The sequence below is a fragment of the Barbus barbus genome (genome assembly GCF_936440315.1).
Source record: "Barbus barbus genome assembly, chromosome: 30".
NCBI classification, from domain to species: domain Eukaryota; kingdom Metazoa; phylum Chordata; class Actinopteri; order Cypriniformes; family Cyprinidae; genus Barbus; species Barbus barbus.
Window position 1 is genome coordinate 9,803,473 of NC_136758.1, and position 17,649 is coordinate 9,821,121.

Genomic DNA, 17,649 nt, shown 5'->3' on the forward strand with positions numbered 1-17,649 from the left:
GATCACAGCGCCTGTTGTTTTGCTCTGGGACTGTCATGGCCGGTTCGGCTTGATTAATGCCTGCTGTAGTTTTGGGTTTTGAGTACATCTCGAGCTCCAATGCTATTCTCCAAGCGCTCCGTGGTTCTGCTTTGGGCATTTTCGTTTTGTGTACTAGAACTGGACACTGCTGACCTGTTTTTCAGTTCAAAGAACAAAACACAGACTCGCCGGACGCACTTCATTAATGTCTCTCCCTTTCACTCTCTCTCTTTACTCTTTTCCTGCTTTAAATCGCAACAGTAGCAGGTCTCTTACCTTTGTGATAATCATCTGTTGATATGCAGGTGTTACGATGAAAGTGCTGGTCATGTAGAAGAAAATCACCGGCTCCACTGTAACAACTCTCCTTAGTTTCTCTTTCCATGCCGACATATTCAACTCTGCAGTGACAGAACAAGGAAGGACGAAGGAAACAGTCTCTTAAAATGTTAAAGTCGTATTAGGTAGAGTAAACCCATGTCAAGCGTTCATACTGTCCAAAGGGAATAGTGGATGAAGGAACTCTGTTTTCTTGTTTAAAAAGCTCTGTAAGGTTAGTCACATGCGTGTCAGCTGGAACAGGAGGAAATTGTCTCTCTCGACATTCTCTTATCAGGAATTGTTCTACTTTGTGGTTGTAAAAGCGGTTGGCCTTTATTTGCCCTATGAACACATCCCCAACAGATTCACACTTCCCCAGAAAAAGCAAAGAGTTGTGAGAATACTGTTCTTTTTTTCTGCAGTATGCGTTTTCAGAATGTTAAACGTGCAAAGTTAAATTTCCTTTGAATGGCGCAACCATTTATTCCAAAGGGTTTTACTGCAGCAAATATTGGTGCACATTGACGATATTCATTTTCAGTGCTTCAGTTATAGCCTGTCAAAGGTTTCTTTTTTGTAAATTTCTGCAAAGTGTAGTTTAGCATGAACCAGTAACATAAAAAATTTAGTTTAGTCCAGTGGTTCTCAAACTTTTTGATGTCAAGATAATTTTCAAAATACTTGCCGGCTGAGAAAGCTCAACGTGTTGCAACAAAAAGCTTTCTTGCAACTTATTTGCGAATAAAAAAGCACCAGCAGCACATTAAAAAACATCTTCATCTGCAAATACTCGCAACACAACCAAATACAGAAACACTCTGCAAATGCTCACAACACACCCAAAAAAGGAAATGTGCTGCAAATACTCGCAAATCATAATAATATTCCTTTAAACATTTCCGATTAGGTCTGTGCGTTTCTGGTTGTTGTGTAAGTATTTGCTGTGCTTTTTTGTATGTAAAGTGTGTTTCTGTATTTGGTCGCGTTGTGAGTATTTGCAGCACTTGTGTTGTGAAACTGATGAAGATGTTTTCTTAATTTGTTGTGGCTCTCTTGGCCACCATAGTTTTAGTATACTAATTCTGATTGCTATGTCTGATTACTACATTTAAATCATTTTAAGAATTATTGGGGCCCACGCTGAAGTTTGCGAGGTCAGATGGTTTAGTAGAATGCATAATCTCGGTGTCATAACATTACATGACTCCATGTAAATATCACTAATATCAATAAGTTATTCATAATTTTTTCTACCTCGAATTGCTGCTATATGAATTCCATGTACAACTTTTTTGCACATTCTTTTGCACATTCCTGCTTATATTATTATTTAAGTCAACAACATACTGACCTGCACATTTATATTTATATTTATATTTTTTATCTTTTATTTTATTTTACTTTTTTTTCTACTTTTCTTTTTCTTAATATGTATGTACATTTTGTGTTTTGTATTCTATATAATTGCACTGTCCTTGGAGCGGACCTGACTTATATTTCACTGCTGGTTATACTTTGTATAACTGTGTATGTGACAAATAAAAATCTTGAATGTTGAATCTTGAATGCCATAAAATGTAGGAGGCATTTACACGTCACTGTTTTCAATTAAAAACTAAAAACTTTGTTTTGTCCATTTATTTATGTCATTCGGGGGCCTGAAACCGCAAACTTTTGAAAACAGGTTGATGCCATGCATGCATGTTTTGCAATGCTTGTATTCACCACACTTTAAAAGAATGTGTATGTGCGCAGGCGCATAGTGTTTCTTTACAAATGAATATGATGTGTTGCTGCTATTGGTTTAACACATTAAGCCCCTCCCTTTCTGCTATGTAGAGAAGGTTAACTATAAACTGATAAAATGCATATTCTTTACACTAGCTACAATTTACTTTATCATGTTATGCTATATCCAAATATGTTATGTAAGATCCAAACAACAACAATCAGCATTCCTTAAGGCGCAGTATCATGTTATGCAATAAGTGACAAATTAACAGAAGTGCTAGTATGTGTTATAGCGTACATTAGATTGTATTCACTTGTCATTATTGTTGAGATACATTATACCAAGTATTAGTCATCTTACTCTTTAAATACTGGTGTCAACCAATAGTGTACACTATTGGTTGTGTACACTATATTATGCAGAACAAATTAGCCCAAGAAAAAAAAACTGCATAATAAGAAAATTTGTTGAATAATGTATTTTGTATTGATCCATTGGCAGATTTTTAGCAGAAACCTTTATTATGAACACTAAAATGTATTATTTATTATTATTATTATTATTTAACATCTGTTTTGCAGTGCAGAAAGAGACCTAATTTGAATTAAAACAGGTGCAAAAAGAAGAAAACTAGGCAAACTAAAATGCTGGGGTTTTAATTAAAAAATGGCATACGGTAAAAACAAAATTACCCCTTAGCAGTAACTCTTTATTTAAAACAGTCATATGTGTGATTCAATAACAGACATTTTGCACAGCACCCCTGATGGTTTATTCTGTTTATGCACTTATTGTACCTCCAATCTGTATGCAGGGAGATAATACACGAGAGATCACAGGCAGCAAGCATGCAGTATGGGAATGAACCCTTTCTCTCCTGAACTAGTGTCTTTCTCTCTAGAGGCCCTGATATCTGCTGGGTAGAGTTCAAATATTTACACAGGCACGCAGGCTGAGGAGTCTCATTTGTGTCTGCGCACTGGACTGGTCTATCATATGGGGCTCTCATAGACCTGTCTTCTTCAATACTGCCTCAATTCCTGGTCAGATGTTTAATGATGTTTATCGTTCAACATTATTCAGCTTGAAAAACACAATACTTGTCAGATGTGAGTGTGCTGTGTCATGTTGTCTGCATAATATATGCTTATCCTGTGCATGTGCACATGTGTGCATATACACTCAGATATATATATTATCTCTATTCTGCATTCCACATGTATAACCGTAATATCTTAATCAGTGCTTTCTAATGGGCTATAAGCATGGTATATGGGGATAGGTAGCATTATTATGTTGCTTTCTGCAAATCTAAGCTGGTCTTCACACAGAAAGGAAAGCAGAAAGTTAGATGCAATTGTAAAATATGAATTCACATTGTGAGATATAAAGTCACAGATATTGAGATATACTGTAAATGAGTATTCATGAGAAATAGTTTCAATTACGGGAAATAATGTATGAAGTCAAATACACTGTTATCCCTGAATTTTTTTAACCCAAATTAATTACGTACACTGAACATAAAAATTTCCATTTTTTATGTAGTACTGAATTTTTTGAGTTAGGTGTACGATTTACATGAGTTTCCTCACTCTATTGAATGTTTTACGTAGAATCAACTCAACTAAGCTTATTTATGGCAACGAAATGAGGAACGCGACACGAAGAAGCTGATTGGTTTGAACTGACTCCTCAGTGTTTGCTAGTGAGTTTAAACTCTTGCTTCATTTACCTTTTGCTCTGAAACCATTATTAATAATCAGAATCAGAATCAGAATCAGAATGAGCTTTATTGGCCAAGTATGTTTACACATACAAGGAATTTGTTGTAGTGACAGAAGCTCCACAGTGCAACAGAAGGACAGTAACAGGACAGGACACAGGTAATGAAACAAAATAACAGGAAATAGCCAATGACCAATGTACAAAGCAGCAAAAAAAAAAAAAAAATACACAATATATAATATATAATATAGGCGACTATGTATGTACAGGTCAAGTATGTGCAAATTAGAAATGAGAAAATAAAATAAGTGAGTGTGGTGAATGGATAATGTATTAGTTGTGTGTTCTACGTTTATTTATTGAGTGTTCATGAGATGTATTGACTGAAGGAAGAAACTGATAAATGAAATAAATGAAAGGTATAACAGTTAGCTAATTTAAAAATATATATAATTTAAGACTGCATTTTTATTTATTTTTTTACTTTTGCAAGTAATGTTTTACACAAACAATCTTATATTGAAAAACTTTGTGCATGTGCTGGAAATTAGCCCAAGAAATGCAATCTCTCGTCCACATAGTGTTAGTTAGTTAGTTAGCTACATTTCATTTAATACCAAGTCTTTTATACCCTGTAATGCCGGATAGCTTTACTGCAATTTTTAGAAGCAGTTTATGGATAACAGGTCACATCTTAATGACATTTGCTTTATCAGCTTGTTAAAAGAAAAAGTCTAATGTAATGTGCATTTTTGTCACTCCACAGATTCCAAGAAGTGCAGTGCTGAGCTAAAAAAAAAAAAAAAAAAAATCTGTAAGTGCGGTCAATATTAAGTCACATACTGTAATCCACAATTGTGAGTAGTCACAACTACAAGAAATAAAGTATGAAATTTCAATTATGTCAAAATTGTGAGAAACAATGTCACAATTGTGAGATATGAAGTCACATAGTGAGATAAATAATCAATCACGAGAATCATGAGAATTAGTCGCCATTACAAGAAATAACGTATGAGGTCAAAATTGTGAGATATGAAATTAAATTAAATCACAATTGTCAAATATGAAGTCAAATTGACCGTTCACATAGAGTTTGATTGATAGACAATCTGACCAATCATAATGCTGAATCTGCCATCTTGCCTGACAAACAAATCAGTCAGGAGAGTAGATTAACCTTCGGTGGACTTAAACTTAAAAATGTTGTGGTACAGGAAATAAAGTATAAATTAGCAATTTTGAGTCAAAACTGTGAGATATAAAATCACATTTGTGAAATATATCACATAGTGAAAGATAAATCTGCAAGGATGCAAAATAGAATCACAGTTAGAAGAAACGAAACCGCAATTATATGATACAAAATTTGTGATAAATGAATTTGCAGTTGCATTAAATCACAATTACGAAAAATAAAGTTGGAATTGTGATATGTGCGGTTGCAAATATGAGAAATAAAATCACATTTTTTTTATATATATTTTTACTCTGAGCCACACTCAAGACAGCTTACTAGGATTTAAAATCCAGTGCTTTACAAATTTCTTTCGCTGTCCCCACTTTTTGGGCGATAATCAATGCCCCTGTCTAAATGTGTCCACCCCCACTTTTAAATTATTTCTACACCGACGCATAGGATGCATACAGTGGCGAGGATCTGACTAGCCGTGAATAATGAATGCATATTCTACTTGGTGAAAACTGTAATTGTTGTCAATTATCTCATAAAATAGCAAACATATAAGCTCTGTAAAGGGAAACAGTTTTTTTTTTCTTGGACCTCGGCCACGCTATACATTAGAACCGTGTGCTCACGTGCGAAACGAACTACACTGTAGCTCTCCTGAAGGGTGAGATTAATGGTCTGACCTTCACTGAACGGCCGACGTATTTAGCACAAAGTTTGTAATAGTGCTAGTGCTGCTCTTCTGATGAAAATGTCGCAAAGCTGTTAGGCATGATAAACCAGGCACACACTCGCACTCATCAGCTCTTAAAGATAAAAGTGCATAAGAGCCACACACAAAATGAAAGAAACAGGAATACCCTCCCTGTAAACAGACCATTAGAAACAGTGATGTACACTTTATTTATTGGAGAAAATGATTTTTGTTTTAAAACCTCGTTCACTCGTTTTCTTCTTTTTGGATGGGCAGTGAATTATGCGTCATCTCGTGGTCTTAGTTTGCACGTTTTGATAAGAATTTATTACGTTCTCCTTTTCACTGAGAAAATGGTGTTCTCAGAAAAGCAGGTTTCCTGTCACGCTACAGCACGTTTTGCATGGGTTTCTATTCTATCTATTCAGTTAAAAAACCTGAAACCATCTTGAGCTATATTGCTTTCAATTTATGCGGTTTAAAATGATAAAAATATTTCTAGTTGGCTTTAAATGTGGTAATTGCATTATATTATATGTGAATTAGATGAGTCCATCAGAGTCAGAGTCTCTGATCTGGCAATGAACTTTTCTGCATAAATGCTTTCATAAATGATCTCTATTTCTTTTTGCTGTGTTAATTCAGACAGGGTGTTGGGGAGGAAACTGCTTTTGAAGTGTTGATGCAGTAAGCATTGTACTAGGTCTTTCTCTTTCTCTCTTTCTCATCATAATTCCCTCTGATCTGTCTCTTGGGATTCTGCTTCACCTCTACATAAAACAGTTCTTGGTCTCTCACCTAACCGCATTGACTCTGAGGCTGATAAATCAGGAATTCATGCATGTACGTGTACTCTTTTGTTAGTGTGTTTTAGGTGATGAATCCTGTGAGATGAGTCTCTGATGGAGCTTAAAACCGTTCATTAGATCTGAAATGCAACACTGAATAAATCCCATTGTTTGAAATGCAGGTGCCAATTCTGATTTTCTTTCTCATAGGAAAGTAAAACCACGATTGATATCTCCTTTTTGAGGTGCTTCTTGTAACATAATTTATGCCAAAAGGAAATCTCAGAAATGTCTCTAACTGAGCTCAGATTTACCAAGACATCAGTCTGTTATCACAGGTCAAAGATTTTGGTATGAACACAAATATTTTTTTTTATCAAATTCTCTGAAGACCAAATTATGACCTTGCTTGATTTGGCATTGAGCCTCTGCTGGTTAATGATGCACTTGCTGTAAAAAAAAGATTTGTTCTTCATTGACAAGCATTAAAAAGCAGCCAGTGCATTCTGACGAAATACATATTGATTTTCTATATCCATATCTATCTATCTATCTATCTATCTATCTATCTATCTATCTATCTATCTATCTATCTATCTATCTATCTATCTATCTATCTATCTATCTATCTATCTATCTATCTATCTAGTGGTCTATCCATTCATTCATGTTCTCTAACATTATAATTACAGTTTTTCTCAGTCGCTTTGGTACATTTCTCGAATCATCCTTGACCTTTGCAAAACAGTAAGTGCATTTCTCAAAACAACTCATACAAATAGCAAAACACCATGGATTACCTGCAGTCTCTTGCTCAAAATACTTAGTTCATCTCTCAAAAATAAATATCTGTGTCAATGAACATGTCAGTGCCATCAGAATGACAAGTCTTTGTGTCATTGTGTACGGATAAGACAGTCAAATTGCTTAGTCATGTTGTCAATATAACAGTATACTCTGGAGGGATGTTCTGATGTAAACTATGGCTACAGTTTGGATGACAGTTACTGTACTGAAATGCAGAAGGCTGCACTTCTTATGTACGCCATATTTCCTTTCAAAGGTACAAATTTACACATTACTGTATGTGGGATATTGTTTGAAAGAGACTGTTACAAAATGTTTGAATTATTGAGGATATGGTCGATCTCCCAATTTTTATCTGCACCCTTCAGCCATTGTAAGGCCATGACTGACAACATTATTTAATCTGATATGCACCTCTGTCCTTGGCCTCATCTTCCTCTTCCTCTGTACACTTCCATGCATCCTTACTCCTCTCCTTCCTCTCGACTGTTGTCCCTGATCGTTTTCTGGATGTTCATCCATCGTCAGAATTTGTAAATTTTGTGTTATCCTCTGTCTATATATGCTTTCCAATTGAAGAGTCATGAAATGCCCCTTTGAGTTATTTCAGAGAATTGGTTTATAATTGGTTGATCTATATTCTCTTCATTAGTGAGAGTCAAGATTCACTTGCACAATTCATGGCAAATTTACAAAAAGTCTAATAGAGATAAAATGCTTGACAGTTTATGACAACTAGATCAACCATTTTGCATTTAATGACTTATACCATGAACTAATGATTAGATGTTTTGAGGGGTAAGACAATAGCACAGAGATCTATATAATACATTTGGAGCAACATGACATAAGCAATTGATAATGTAGGAAACAGCAGATAATTGTACATAATCATTTGCATGGATGTACCAAAGCATTTGCAACTTGTTCAAAGAAATGAGAAATTGCTTTTTTGATGTGCACAAGTGACACAATGATGTGAAGATTGAACAGGTAGTTTTGAGAATTTCAATTCTGTTCTGAGAAATGTACCAAAGCAACTGAGAAAAACGGTAAAGTTACAGAGTTTATACGACCTCTGAAACAGTAAAAAAACCAAAAAAAAAAACGCCCAGATCAAATGTTTACAGCGACGAATGGATAATGATGAGCTTCAGCAGATGCATTTTGGATCAAGAAGACTTTGCACTTCGTCTTGTTTTTATTACCCCCATTTCCAAGTACTTAGTGTTAAACTAAGTAGAAATGTGCCTTAATACCACCAAATTGATGTCTTATGGTTTGGCCTCATCTTCAAAGGCTTTTAACATTTTTATTACCGCCATTAGCTTCCACCAGCACATATCACCAGCTGTAATTATTTCTACAGATGAATTTTGGTATATTTCCTGCTACCGGCTATTGTTTTCACTTCATACACATTTTCAATTTATGTCACTTTCTTGGCACGCAAGACATTTTCACAGTCCTGGAATACCTAAAGACCATAGCAGTGCTTGTACACATTGTTTTCAGTTCAAATAAAGATAAATCCGGCAGCAGACAATCACAGTGCAATGGTGTGAAGGAATTGTGGGATGTGTTTTTATGAGGTGTACATTCTCAGTAATATTTGGATGCATTTGATTAAGCTTTATGTTGTTCAAATGAAGAATAATACCGCAAATGAGCGCTATGATGAAAACAACACAGGATATGAAACAGATCAGCTTAATGCGCTCTAGCTTATTCCCAGCCACACCGACAGTGTTGATGTGTAATCTATCAGAGTAACATCCAACAAATAATATCTGTCTAGTAGGTGTATCGTTTGATAATGATGTCCAAAAGGACTGTAAGAGGCTGCATTTATGCATGAGCACAGCCCAAATGCACTGCAAGGTCAGAGACGCAGCAAACAGCTCACAGTAGCGGCTCTTATTACATGTGCATCACGTTCCAACAGGGTTCGAAACCTGCTCAACACACACACACCCCTGAGTCTCATGACATCATACTCAAAAGATATCAAAACACATTAGGGACCTACCTGGAATAGAGAGAAAATGTGCAAAAAAATTGCACAGAAAATTGAGGCTCAAATTATATCATTGAATGTATGAATGCCCTAACATTACAGACAATTATCACAGAACTAATGGACACACAGTCCAAGGTTGCTCATTTCTTGCTCTTAAACAATAATTAGTGTATGTACGGTATGTCAGGGGACCTTTTTGCAGCATGCGGCGAAGCCATCACGAACCCTGCTGCGCACACATGAAGGTCGGATGACCCGTTCTTCTGGGAGCCACAGTCAGCAGCATGACGTCCTCTTGCTTTACCAAGTGTGCTACACACAAAGAACATGAGGAGCACTGGTGTCAGGCACCTATTTTGTTTAAGGCCACAGAATAAAAAAGAGTTTCTGAGGGTGGGTAAACGATGACTAAAGTTTTAGTTATAAAGCAAAGGAATTCTGGAAGTTGCGATTCAAATTTAGATATGTTCTTGTGAATGTGACACTTTTAAACTATAATAATCATGCAGTGCTATTCCCAAAGGTACTAGAAGGATTTTTGGAGGGACATGAAGAGTTCTATGCAGATTTTCACTAGCTGACTAAGCCACTTATGATTTCTTAAAAATCGCTGTAGAAATGTTTTGGCAGGTAACCTAAAATGTGCTTCATGTGGTCATTTAAATTAACCAGTGTTATTCAATTTTTTTTTTTTAATAATATTATGTAATACCAACTGCATTTAAGATAAAAGTGAATTTATGGGTCATTTTTTGCAATGTGATTTTTAAGACTACTCCATCTCACTGCTGAAAGAGACAGAGGTAGGCTATGCAAGTACATGATGCTTAATTTAAAAAATAAATATCATTTTATAGAGGCTTTGAGAAGAACTGACTACAGGGACAATGATGCAGTTATATTTAATTATATTATAAGAATTATACAAAATCGAGTTTAGAGTTATGGACATTACAAAGGTCTAAAATAGCCCTTAGTGTTCATCAGAGCCCATCAAAACCAAGGAGTTCTACAGTAGTTGCGCCCCAAGAAGTATGCAACCTGCATACTGTCATCGTTACACACTTTAAAGAGCCCTCTCCCTTAAAAGCATATGAGTTATCTCGTCTTACACTGATTACTTTTGAATGGTAGTCTGATGGTGTAGTAATGACATCTGCCAGCAGGGGCTAACTACAAATTAATGAATTCAGCACATACATTTTGCTTTATGTGTATGTGTTTCCTGAGGCTTGACCTTGGTTGCTAGTTCCATACTTCGGTCTTTTACGTACTAACTAACAGTCAGATGACAGAAGGCACATAGTAGATTGTGTGCAACTGATTTTTCAGAAAAGATTTGATCATGTTGATAATATAGAAGCCTTAGAAATCCATGTATTACATATGCTACAGTAGGCTTTATGGGATTAAAGACTAACAACTTCACAGCCTTTGATTGTTGATAGAAAGAGCCCAAATACTTGAATAGAGACTCAAGAAAGTCTGTTTTTAAACAGCAATAGCAAATTCAGAGAAGACAAATGAGGTTGATGAAATCTAAATCCTGTTTAGAAAGACGGGCTAAAGAAATTGAAGGGGTACAGAGCTGCCTCTGGCGGTTTGTTAAAGAGAACATATCTAATTAGATCACTTTGGCAATACACCATCCACTAAACAGGGAATTCTGTCCGTTCTGAAATGTGACAAGCAACATGACGCTATAAATAGCAAAGGATGCATATTACATCAATATACGAGCTGAATCAAAATGCACTGCGAATGTTATTGCCACAACAATTCAGCGTGTTTATGAAGGTTTGTGAAGTTATGGACTGCATTAAAAGACCTGAGATATATTGACTCTCTATTTTAAAAGTACATTAGGGTGTAACATAGCAACAAAAATGTGTGAAGAACAAATAGCTTTTATTATAGTTCTTTTTTTTTTGTAATGGGTATTATGAGGTTATACTATCAGTAAAACAACTAAATAAATTCAACAGACTTTCTGGTCTCTGTGATGTGAAAACTAAAAACCAATCTTTTACTGAAGGCACATTTGAATGTATTTTAGAGGGATGGGTGAAGTGAATCAGACTTGATGAGATGAAATGATCCTCTCTTTGACTTTACCAGGCCAGAAACAAACATCATCTATGTCCATATTGTTTCGATGTTGTGAAGCTTCACGTCTCCATGCACACGGAAAAGAGAGGGCAAGAGCGTCATTACGGCATAGCTGCCCAGTGAAGCTTGCTATGAGGGCCCAACACATTAGCAGATTATGTGTTTGTGTCTGGCTACTGTTGTTCATTATGTGTCAAGAGAAGAATGAACCCGAGTGACTTCTCTAATGGCATCTCAGAAACTCCAGCGGAATGAGCACTTTGACTTGTTTTGATTCTATCGGCTCTCAGCGCTGTTTCAGGAAGAATCCAACCTCATGCTTTGAGTAAAGGTGGAGCAGCACTCTGGTGTAACAAAGAAAGAAGTGCTGAGTGCTGTGGCTGTATCTCTTTTTCACTGTCATTTAGGCTTTCTTGCTGTGCCGAGAGGTTCGGAGAGGGTTAACACAGCAGGACTAGAGAAAAGAAAAGAGGGGGCATTAGTTCAATATTTTTTTTTTCTGATGTGCTTTTTAGAAGGCACAAAATTTTATTTTACATTAAAACTGCAAATATAAGAGGAAAATAAGGCATTTACAACATACTACATAACGCATATGTGTATAACATATGTTCATACATACTACATAACGCATATGTGTATCGCATATGTTTTTTCTGTTGGGTTTGGTGAGTTGGTGCAACTGTAATTTATTATATAGTTAGTTTACAGGGTCTCACTTTACATGACGTGGTCTTAACTACTATGTACTTACATCAAAAATAAGTACAATGTACTTATTGTGTTCATATTGTATTGCAAAACACTTTTGCTGCTATTGAGGTGGGATACGGGTAAGGTTAGGGACAGGTTTGGTGGTATGGGTAGGTTTAAAGGTGGGTTGAGATGTAAGGGATGGGTCAACAATGTAATTATAAACAGATGTAATTACATGCAGGTATTTTTTCTATATAAGTACACTGTAAAAACAGTAAGTGCATTGTATCAAATTATTAATTTAAATGTAAGTACCAATGAAGGCCACCTAACAAAAAGTGGGACCGTTTACAGTATAAGGTGGAAGCATAAATAACACAGTGTTTCAGATTAAAGACTTTCGTTGGCATTTTCTTTCAGTGTCTGCTGAAGGTCTTTCACAAAAATGTTCTTATTTAATAAACTTTTTACAAGTTAGTGCAACAAGTTGGGGGGAGGGGAGGAGGGGGGTCCCAAAAGAGTATAAAATATTATACCCTGTGTGAACAAGGACAGAAAGTTTTAGTCCAATGCAATAACATTAACTAGCATTTTCGAGAAAGTAAGCAAAATGACCAGAACACAACATGACGGTTAGTAATTTGATAGACACTATACATCAAGGCAGCAGCATATTCAGTCTATATTAAGGCAAATGGCTTATTTAAAAAAAAATAAGTTTTAAATGCAAGCCTGTCTGAGTTGAAGCATGTGGGAAGTATATCATTTACTTAAAAAAAAAAAAAAAAACTGAAATGCTGCATTAGATTGAACCTTATGACTACCGAGGCAACAGTGTAAAATTACCTTTTTTCAAGAAAACACATTTTCCCCCGGTGAATTTGAAAAGATCAAATAATGGCAATATGCTATTTGAATTTTATCTGCACAGAGCATAAAATTCAATTTAATCTTCTTTTAGAGAATCTGAATGAACTGCTATCTATGACCAAGTCTGAGTGGCATGCATTACCAGAGGGGGAACTTTGGATTTATCACCCTGAATTTCACATAGGATAATGGCTGACCTATCCTAGAGCTGTTTATGAAATGAAGACCTTTGTAAATGTTCCATTTGATATCAGACTCATTTTCACCCTGCAACATCTATTGTTTTGGGTTTTAACAGATCATTAGCTAACAGACAAATTGACTAAGAATACTGCAATGCTGTTTCTTTCCATAAAATCAACTTAAAAATCACTCATTATAAAATATATTTAGTGTGCTGGGCAATTAATGTAGTCACATAAGTGTATATATCAGGTACATAAATCAACATAAAATTGAATTCATAGTCCATTTTGGCAGTAAAGCGACACAACTGATGCTGGTAAGTCACATGACAATGACAACATGACGAATTTAGCATGTTACATTGATACTTTAAAGAACATACTTTTTCGTTATTGCTTGTTCAAAAAAAAAGTACCTACTCAGAGAGTATGCAGTTTTGGATACAGCTATTGTCTTTATGAATGAGTCATTGAATTATTGACTCAACCGATTCATTCAGAAACAAATCAAGTGAGTGTCTTCATTTGTAAGTCATTAAATCATTCACCTTAATGGTTCAGTCAATAATATTTTGTGTGATTTATTCATTGACCTCTGAATGCACTCTGTCTATGCCGGGTCAGAGAGCTCTCAGATTCCATCAAAAATATCTTAATCTGTGTTCCGAAGATGAATGAAGGTCTTACAGGTTTGAAACGACATGGGGGTGAGTAATTAATGACATCATTTTAATTTTTGGATGTACTAACCTTTTAAGGAAGTGATGTCATACGCTGAATACATTTACTGGTCTGATTCAGAGTCTTTTTCCTGTAACTGTACATTTCTTTCAAGTGCTGTATATGTCCAGGATTTAGGAATGTGTTTCCCTCCTCAGTTTTTATGTCTCTTTCCTTATGTCTCTGATTCTGTCCTTTTACGAAGCGAGAGGAGGTTTCGTTTGCCAGTCAGCCAGTGGAATGCACTACTTTATATGGAAAAAAGCAGTCATTTCCCCAAACACAGTAAAGAAAGCCCAGTCTCCAGACTCGACCCCACCTCCACCCTCCCAGTTCTCATCGGCCAGTGCTACTGGAAACGCTGCTGGCGCCACGCTCACTGGCATTCCATGCATTCTTTTATCATGTGCTCACAAAAAGACGAGGGAAAAAAAGGTATGAGACACAAGGGAAAAATTACAGTTAGAGTTAACCCTTTCTGCGTTACAGTGTGTCAGAGAGTTAGTATGTGGCTGGTGTTTCAAAGGAGAACCACATCTGAAAAATAATCGAGGATGTGATCATGTTTTTTAAAAAACCTTGAAATAAATATGATTATGTTGATTATTCCTTGTTTCTGTTGTCGGGAACATTTTTATTTTCTTTTATACGTGTGTCTGTATTTTATCATGGGCTGTGAGTAAAGAACAATGTGTTCAACTGCACAGTCTAAAATCATCAGATCCAAAGTTATGCTGATAATTATCAGGCCCATTTTACTTGCATTCCAGTGTATAAACATTGGACCGTTGGGGAATGGTTGAGATGTTTGGAATGCTCTGATGAGTGCAGATGAATGCTGGCTGTCATTTGAATGAAAGCCATTAGCCCAAGCTTTCTGTGCCTCACGGACAATGAGCCTTAAAGTCAATTATGAAGTAATTGTTCTGTCATCACAAAACGTTTATTCAGTGTAGATGTTTTCAACATGAGACAGTTCCTACAGGGGTTATTCTTAGTGTACTGCCTCGTGGTTAACATGCTTATAAAAGTGAGTCTAGATAAGAGGAGTCTCTGCCATGTTTTGAATTAGTACAATGGGGGCACAAGTTACATATGCTTCAAACATTACAATGCACATGATAACTTTTGTTAACTCTACAATAAGTAAATCCACTTCACCGGGTAATTACTCTTCTACACTGATGCTAGTTCTAAAGTTCTAAATCTCAATTCTAAAGATGACTGCGCACTTTTTTGCCTGAAGAATAAAACAAACACAATGGTAACCCAAATAACTCCAACTGAGGAATTAATGTTTTATAAAGCGAAGCGATGTGTGGTGTGTGTGAGAAAAATACTATTTTAAACTATAAACCATCGCTTCAGAACAACTGCCATAAGCACATTAATGATTTCACCTGTTACGTAAGTGTCAGCACATTGTGAAGCGGATGTGCTTCTGTGACTTCTGGCACAAGCTTCACAACATGCTTACGTCAAGTCAAGTCACTATTATTTGTATAGCGCTTTGCAAATTGTGTCAAAGCAGCTTTGCATCAGCTTGATATAAAGCTGGTTGGCTTTACATCAGCTTTACAGTATTTAGACAGGGAAATAGTGTGTCGAAATAGTGTCATTCTCCTCTGGCCAGAGAAAATCAGCAGTTTAAATCTTGGCTGCTGCATAGTCAGATTGTGCAAAGGACTCATCTGGTTCCTGTGGTCTTGTCCCGATGGCCGTCTAGGAGACAGGGTCTTCACTGGGGATCAGTTTCTGGGGTTCAACTAGTTGTCCTGGTCTCCGCTGACGTTCAGGGCTGTAGAGGTCATCTCTAGGTGCTGATCTATCATTTGATCTGGATACGGACTGGATCCGGGTGGCTGCAGTGACCATCTGATCTGGATACAGTCTGGATCTGGGTGGCTACGGTGACCTCAGAATAAGAAAGAAACAGACTAATATTAGCGAAGATGCCATTCTTCTAATGATGTTATAAGTACATCAGGTGTAAATGGGGTGGTGATGGCGCAGTGGATAAGACACATGCCTTTGGTGTGAGAGACCCGGGTTCGAATCCACTGTGAGACACCAATGTGTCCCTGAGCAAGACACTTAACTCCTAGTTGCTCCAGAGGCGTGCGACCTCTGACATATATAGCAATTGTAAGTCGCTTTGGATAAAAGCGTCAGATAAATGTAAATGTGTTTTGGGAAGCGTTCCGGTTCACCTAATTAATGCAGCCTAACAATCCTTTAACGGATTTGAATTATAGAAATGCGATAGTGTATTATGTGTAAACCATGTTAAAAAGATGAGTTTTTAATCTAGATTTAAGTCCCAACTCTTTACTTGCATCACACATTACTTCACTGTGTGTTCACCAGTGTTGGGTAAGTTACTTGTAATTCATTACTAGCTACTAATTAAAAATTATTGTATTGCTTATTACTAATTACTTTCTAAATCCCATATTGACCTCAACAAAACAAGGGTAGACATGAAACTGCTCTTTTTATTCTTTCAAATAAATAATATGAAATTATATAAAATATTCTTGAACAGATGAAAGTATTTAAAGGGAGAATGTTACATACATTTTGACATTAGATTACATTTCATTAGTTACATTTCAACATTGGGTACATTTGATGTGCAGGCCTGTGTGGATGATTAATGGAGTAGTTAGCCCAGCGGCTGCAGAGCCAATGCTCCAGTCACAATGAGTCTACTGGCTGTCATCAGCGTTCCTCTGCACCCTCATGCTGCTCCCTGGCCCAACGTTTACAGCTTCTGCATGTCTCAGCGGCCAGGGAATAAAATTGCTTCATGAATTGGAGCCATCACTCCTTGTGCGACATTAATTATTTGTTTTCTCTGTTTTTTTTTCCTCTGTCCCTTATTTTGCCCTATCCTGAGCAGATTGCATTTGGCTTTTGTTATTTAATTTAAGATATGCCATTAATCTAAGCCATTGCTGTGGTGCATGAGGAGAAAAAGTGAAGAAGTAAATGCCAAAGTAAACACTTGCTGTGCAGAAAGGCCATGGGAGGGACAATGAGAATAACAACTATTAATGTAGTACTCGTCTAATCAACCTAAACATTGTTTGTGCGTGTCAAACACGCATTTGCGCAAATGATACAGAAGGCAGCTATGCGAGAAAGAACGAGGCGGTTAAACATTTGGAAACAGCCCTGATGGTAATAGTAGGATCAGCCACCGATTACACACACACGGCTGCAAAGCTCCATAAAACATCAGACACTTCACTGCTTTATCCAACACTCCATCTCTCTTCCCCCATTGACCTCTATGAATTTGATATAGGCTCACAAGTGCCGCCGCTGGGAGACAATATCAAATCATCTGCGTTAAATACAGAAGCTCCAGCAAAGGAGATGCCACAGAGATTATAATTTACATATAACACAATACAGCCACAGACTGTCCTCCGAGCTACAAAAAAAAAGTGCTGTCTAGGACATTGTCTGGCGTACAATGGCCAACCGTCATTCAGTACCTGGAAACCACAATGAGGCTGAGAGGTGAAAGAAAAAGGACTTAATGATTATTGAAAGAGGGCTGGCGAGTGCTGAGCCAATGTGTTGTTGATGATTTGAGGAAGGTGGCATTAATGGCGTTAGACGTTGACAGACGTCTGTATCACCGCAGGTAGACGCTCAATGGTCATTCAGAGTTCGAATTTGACACGACAGCCTAGACAGGAAAACATGTCAAGAAAGTGAGTTGAGTCTTGAGTTACGAAAGACAAAGTCTTAGTCGTTT

At 36.6% G+C, this 17,649-nt stretch overlaps 1 protein-coding gene across 1 annotated transcript in view; it reads right to left on the reverse strand.

Moving 5' to 3' along the window:
* The window catches only part of LOC306850274 (proton-coupled folate transporter-like), a 42,363-nt gene extending 41,767 nt beyond the window's left edge, over positions 1-596 (reverse strand). Inside the window, exon 1 of the mRNA XM_079385818.1 lies at positions 298-596. Coding sequence (XP_079241944.1) covers positions 298-414 — 117 coding nt within the window. The 5' untranslated portion in view covers positions 415-596. The remainder of the gene's footprint in view (positions 1-297) is intronic.
* Between the last annotated feature and the right edge of the window lie 17,053 nt (positions 597-17,649).